Here is a 6,961-nt window from a genome sequence, read left to right as displayed (position 1 = left end):
GCGGATCCAGGATTTCTTAGGGGAGGGGGCCCAACTTTTTTTTTTTTTTTGCTCCGAAAATTTGAAAATCGCGCCGGCCGAAAAGTCGCTCAGTGGGGGGGGGGGGGGGGGGGGGGGGGGGGGGGGGTAGTGAGCACATTTTTTTTTTTTTTTTTTTGCTCCCGAAAATTTGAAAAACGTGCCGGCCAAAAAATTCGCTCAGTGGGGGGGGGGGGGGGGGGGGGTAGTGAGCACATTTTTTTTTTTTGATCCTCAAAAAAAATTCAATTTGCACCCCCCCCTTGAGCGCCAGGGGGGGGGGCCCAATCCCAAAAAAAGGTAAAAATCACGTGATTTTACATGATTTTTTTCTCAAGGGGGGGGGGGGGGCCCGGGCCCCCCGGGCCCCCCCCCCTGGATCCGCCACTGATGAAAAGTACCCCTTTACCGGACATTTTGGTAACATGCATGCGGTCATTCCGACCCCGGAGTGGGGGGGGGGGGGTGGGATCCATCCTTTGATTACTCATTCGGCATTCAATCAATAAATCACTATATTACTCAATCAATTAATCAATACATTTTCAATTGATCAATCTATTTATTTCAAACAGTTCTGAAGTTACAACTCAAATATAGATATCTTCCTTAGATTGCATACCTCATAGAAACTGTTTTATACAGAACTAAACAATATAAGTTACAGAAATCACTGAATTCTAATTAGAAGTGAGCAAATTTGTTACAGTATTATAACAATATATAATACAGTGTAAACAAAAAATAAAAGTTTGTTCAAATGATTAATCCAACCTTTCTTCATCCAACTTTTCTTTGGTAGGATTTTAGGGAATGCAAATAGAATAACGTTTGCAATAACCTCTTTCTATTGATGGCCATACAATTAAAAATCATTCACATTTCCAAAATGTACAGTCTTTGCAAAAAGGTACACTGTATGTGCTTGCTCACTACAATGGTGGTCAGCAGTTTGCAGGCACACACCCTTGCCAGCTATAGAGCGTAAAAGTGGCTGGACTGTGAGACTATGCTGCCCGGATTGTCCACTGCACCCCATTGGTTTTGTACTTGTATCTGACACATCCAGAGGCTTACACAGTGGGACTCTGCTCAAGGCTTCATGCAATAGACAGGCTTACTAGTAAAACGTATTCAAATTGTATGCATACTTTTGAAACAAAGGTTGCTCTTGACAACCTGTTAGCTTGCCTGAGGCTTGCCTGACGAAACAACTGGTAAGGCATGCAGACTGGCTTCAGAGTATTGTAGCTCATTCATATATAATGGGTTAATGGAACACACACTTATTCCAAGGAAAATCATTACTGAATTAAAATATTAATCCTGTCTATTGTGATCAAGTGTCCAATTTGAGTCTGTAAGAGTAGACCACCCATAGGGGATTCTGGGTACTAAACATCATGTGCTTTAGTCCGACCACATATTAATGTAAGCTTGTGTACATTGGCATCCTTCTGATTCAGTCCATGGTCATGTGATGACCATGTGATGATCATGTGATGATCATGTGACTGACTGCTCGGGTCTCAGGTGACTCCCATCCTTTTCCCAGAATTCAATGGCTTCGTTGACGAGGACTTCTGCATGTCTAACGGCATCTGCAGTTGGAGAAAGATAACAAACAGAGTTTATAGACAATGATGAATGCGAATGACTTCATTATACAATCTGTCAACACTTGAGTTGAGGCTGTATGCTTGCATCTTTTGTACAAAGCTGTCATGAAAGGTGCCTATCCAGCCTCAGCGAGAGCAGATACATTGTATAATGACAAAATGAAGATATACATTACTTGTTTTATACAACAAAAATCCTAGATCCTTGTTGTTTGATTCTAAATTAGGAGACAATACGGTGGATACACCATCCATAGTGCCATCTAACAACACCAGTGTTTAGTCGAGGTGATGCATTATGGAAAAAGTAGTCAAAAATATTGTTATTAACCCTAGTAGATTCTGGATTCTACCCATACCTCAAGCTTTACAACAATTGTTATACAGTACATGTGTCAATATTGTTTCTGAGATTTTAGAAGAACACATGTAAAGCTTCAATCAAAAGAGGGCGCCAGATGGCCCCATCAGTATTAAAAGCCACTCTCTCGTTACTATACCAATCTGACTGTACTATCCTTTGTCGTCTGACATTAAATGCCATCGAACTAAGCTTGAAACATGATGGCAGCGGTGGTGAAAGTTTGTAAATCCATGTAGGAAAGTGTTTGTAATACACCTATAACTCTATTATGCGTCTGCATACCGTGTTATGAACTGGAATTCACCTGTTTACTTTGAGAGTCAACTCAACGTATAGTCAGCCCCACTCATGTAAGTTTGTGTAGTGTTACTTGCATGCAAAGCATTGAAATTCGAGATCTCTGTCTGAATTGTTTGCTGTGGTGTACAGCATGCCTGACACTGTGTCTCCTGAGGGTACTGAGGGTGATTTGCAAGGGACCCATTTCATAAAGCCTTCTGTCCAACCCCCTGGTCATTTCCATGCGGCTGCGGGAAATGTAGGTCTAGTTGAAGGGTGGAAAATCTGGAGACAGCAATGGGACAACTACACTATTCTCACAAACCTCTCCAAACAACCAGATCGGTACCAAACTGCACTACTACTGCACAGTGTGGGACAAGATTGTCTGTGTGTCTACAACGGCATGAAGTTTGCTAATGCCGCTGAAAGTGTGAAATGCTCTGTGATACTGGATAAGTTTGATAAACATTTCCTTGGTGAGAGCAGAGAATTCTTTGAAAGATTCAAGTTCAATCAACGCAGTCAGGAAGATGTGTGAATCTATTGAACAGTATGTGACAGCTCTGCGTACAATGAGTAAGACGTGTGGATTCTGTGACTGCATGAATGACAAATTGCTCGTTGATCGTGTTCTACTGGGAGTACGTGATGATCGTATGCGAGAACTACTCATCTCCAAATCTGATCTTGACCTCTCTACTGCCATTGATGTTGTAAAGCAGTTGAAGCGACGTCTACTCACATGAAGGCGTTGAAAAGTGAGGAAATCAACAGGGTGAATCGAAAACCTTTCCCTAAACATGCTAAAACTGGAAGTGGAAAGCAGAAGTTTGTAAAGCAGAAGCCGAAAGAGCTCAAAAAGTGCAAGTTCTGTAATAAATCACACGAAATGAAAAAGGAATGCTGCCCTGCAGGTGGGGTCAAAAGTGCAATGTGTGCCATAAGCCCAATCACTTCAAGGGATCTGCAGTGTGTACTTCCAAGAGTGTTCACCAACTCGAAGATGATGAGTACTCCTCCACTGAAAGTATCAGTGTTGTACAGATAAATACAGTAAGTCCTGAAGATGGACCAATTTTTTGCAACATGCTACTAAATGGTCGAAGAGTACAGTTCCAGTTGGACTCTGGAGCAACAGTGAGTGTTCTCCCACAGAAGTTTCTGTCTGAAGAAGATGTAGTGAGAAATGAATGCATCCATCTCCGGATGTGGAACCACTCTCCGCTACTACGTGCTGTGGGGAAAGTGCAAAGTCGTGACAAGGAATCCAGCTACTGGAAAAAAGTACAGGATTGACTATGTCATAGTTAAGGAGGATCTGACTCCACTGCTAAGCAAAACAGCTTCTGAGAAGATGCAGCTTATCACTGTTCACTACGAATCTATGGAAATAGTCCACAACATATTTCCTGAGAATGTCTGCAACCTAGCTCCTGAGAATCTTCACAAAGAGTATCCTGTGGTCTTCTCATCCTCTGTGACTGGTACTCTGCCGGGGAACGATTTTCATCTGACTGTTATGGATGATGCTACCCCTAGTGTTCGTCCTGCTAGAGTGATACCAGAATCCTTGAGAAGTATTGTGAAGGATGAACTTGATGCACTGCAGACAAGAGACCTGATTGAGGAAGTAAGTTTCCAACTGACTGGGTAAGCCAGATGGCTGTTGTACAGAAGAAATCTGGTAAAGTGCGTGTGTGCTTAGACCCTAGACCACTCAATCTCGTGCTGAAAAGAGAACATTATCCTCTGCCTGTTCTCGATGATATCCTGCCTCAACTGTCCAATGCAACGGTCTTCTCCATCTGTGATCTCAAAGATGGATATTTGCACTGTGTTCTTGACGACGACTCAAGTCTGCTAACTACCTTTGCAACACCATGGGGAAGGTATAAATGGAAACGTCTACCATTTGGCTTGAAGGTTAGCTGCGAAATCTTCCAAAAGAGACTTCATCTAGCACTGGATGGTCTTCAAGGGGTACGATGTGTGGCAGATGACATCATAAGGGGTGGGGTAACAGTGATGCTGAGCATGATACCCGACTACAGAGTCTTCTACAGAGATGTCAAACTGTTGGCATAGTGTGAACAAGGAGAAATGCCAATTTCGACTGAAGGAAATCTCGTTCCTAGGCCACATAGTATCCAACTCTGGACTGAAAGCTGATCCATCCAAGATCGATGCAATCCTGAACATGAGTTCTCCAACCTGCAAGGATGACATCCATCGCTTACGTGGCATGGTCAATTATTTGGCCAGGTATCTGCCCAAACTATCTGATGTCATGAAGCCTCTCAATGACTTAACCCACAACAACTCTGCGTGGTGGACTTGGAACTCCAACCATGACAAAGCCTTTAGGTTGCTGAAAGAGATGCTGATACAAGCTCCTGTGTTGGCGTTCTACAACCAAAGCAAGCCACTTCAAATCCAAACTGATGCCAGTGCTACAGGGTTAGTGCTGCTGTGATGCTACAGGATGGTCAACCAATAGCATATGCCAGTAGGATGCTGAGTGATCCTGAGACCAGATACTCTGTCATTGAGAAGGAGATGCTAGCAATAGTCTTTGCACTGGAAAAGTGGAATCAGTTCACTTTTGGTCGTAAGACAACAGTATATAGTGACCACAAACCACTGGAGTGCATTGTGAAGAAGGCCCTGGACAAACCTCCCAAACGCCTACAAGGAATGTTACTACGCGCCATGGCGTATGATGTTGAAGTGAAATACCTTAACGGGAAGGACAACATCTTGGCTGATGCACTAAGCCGTGCTTCTCTTCCGTATGAGAGCGGACAGCATGATCTAGAGGTGGTGAATGCTGTCAAACTCTTGTCTCTCCCTGATGACAAGATAGCTGAGATAAAGAGACAGACTACCCAAGATCCAACTCTCTCCCAGCTCAAAGACACCATACTTGATGGGTGGCCAGACAACAAGACAAAGCTTCCTTGTCACTGACTCCATACTTCAGTTTCAGAGATGAACTTTCGGTGACTGATGATCTGATTTTCAAGGGAGAACGGCTGGTAATCCCTAAGCAGATGAGGCGACAGATCAAGGAGGAGTTACACATTGGCCACAATGGAGTCGAAGGAAACTTTGAGAAGAGCCCGTGAATATGTCTATTGGCCAGGTATGAACAAGGAGATAAAGGAGTGGATCCAGACATGCGAGATCTGTCAAGAAAACTCAGTCTCTCAACCTGCCCAACCTTTGATGTCTCATCCTATCTCTGACAGGCCATGGTCAAGAATTGGAATCGATCTCTTTCATCATGATAACGAGAACTATCTCATTATGGTCTGTTACTACTCCAATTTCTTTGAGATAGAAAAGCTACAGAGGACGACTGCCCCCGCAGTTATCAAGCGACTGAAACGTCACATCGGATGCTATGGAGTGCCAGAGATCATTGTCTCAGACAATGGACCTCCTTTCTCTTCAAGGGACTTTGCTGAGTTTGCCAAAGAGATGGGAATCAAGCATAACACCATCTCACCTCACAACAGCAAGGCAAATGGCAAGGCAGAGTCTGCTGTTAAGACTGCCAAAAGACTGCTTACCAAATGCAAGGACACTGGAGATAACGTTGATCTAGCCTTACTCAACGTTCGTAATACACCAACTCAAGGTACCCAGACCAGTCCTACGCAAAGGTTCATGGGTAGACGAACACGTACACTCCTACCCACCACAACTCAGTTGTTGATGCCTGATCGTGACTCAGGACCTGATGTCGAGAAACTCAATTCAAACCAGAGACGACAGGAGAAGTATTTCAACAGAAATACAAGGAAGCTCAAGGATCTTCCACTTGGAGCAACTGTACGTGTGAAACCATTCAAGTATAGAAAGAAATGGAAGAAAGCGGTGATCCTGAAGAAATAGACGATCGATCATATGAAGTTCGCTGTGATGGTCAAACACTTCGTAGAAAACAGAGAACATCTCAGAGCGACCTCATCCACGTCAGATACACTTGATCCTATTCCCAACATGTTTAACTGGGAATGCCAGGACAACAACCAACCCAAGGTGAGGACTACAGAGCAGCGTCAATCTACCACTACAAGTCCTGTGAAGTTTCGCGGTGATGGTACATCTGAGACGCTTGACGAGAACAACACAAGCTCGCTGAGACGTTAAAACAGACAACGTCGAGAACCGCATAAGATGAAAGATTTCGTAACATTTTGAACACTTAAAAAGAGAACATTCGCGAGATACGTGAATGACATCACTTCATCTAACTCTGTTTGGACATTTGAACTTTTTTTAAAATTTGAAGAAACTGGACTCTAAACACAATCCCAAATCTTCTGACACTATGAAGACTCACAAGAACTCAAAAGGACTCTGATATTTTTTGCTTTGAAATATTATTTTGTGCAGTTATATGATTGTAAAAGATCTCATAAACCAATCTTTTGATATTCTTTAATCTTTTATCTGTTTTGGTACCAGGTTGATATTGACCTCCAAAATTGAGACATTCTCCGGCACAAAGCTCAAAGAGGGGAGGATGTGTCAATATGTTTCTGAGATTTTAGAAGAACACATGTAAAGCTTCAATCAAAAGAGGGCGCCAGATGGCCCCATCAGTATTAAAAGCCACTCTCTCGTTACTATACCAATCTGACTGTACTATCCTTTGTCGTCTGACATAAAT

General features: G+C 43.1%; 1 protein-coding gene across 1 annotated transcript in view; it reads right to left on the bottom strand.

The window, feature by feature from the left end:
* Window positions 1–556: 556 nt before the first annotated feature.
* Window positions 557–6,961, bottom strand: part of LOC753486 (TBC1 domain family member 7) — an 11,651-nt gene continuing 5,246 nt past the window's right edge. The window contains exon 7 of the mRNA XM_030993624.1: window positions 557–1,619. Coding sequence (XP_030849484.1) covers window positions 1,548–1,619 — 72 coding nt within the window. The 3' untranslated portion in view covers window positions 557–1,547. The remainder of the gene's footprint in view (window positions 1,620–6,961) is intronic.

Source organism: Strongylocentrotus purpuratus, unplaced genomic scaffold, assembly GCF_000002235.5.
Source record: "Strongylocentrotus purpuratus isolate Spur 01 unplaced genomic scaffold, Spur_5.0 spur5_scaffold_20, whole genome shotgun sequence".
Classification (NCBI taxonomy): Eukaryota; Metazoa; Echinodermata; class Echinoidea; order Camarodonta; family Strongylocentrotidae; genus Strongylocentrotus; species Strongylocentrotus purpuratus.
The sequence above is the reverse complement of the archived record's forward strand: the minus strand, read 5'-3'. Positions and strand labels throughout refer to the sequence as shown.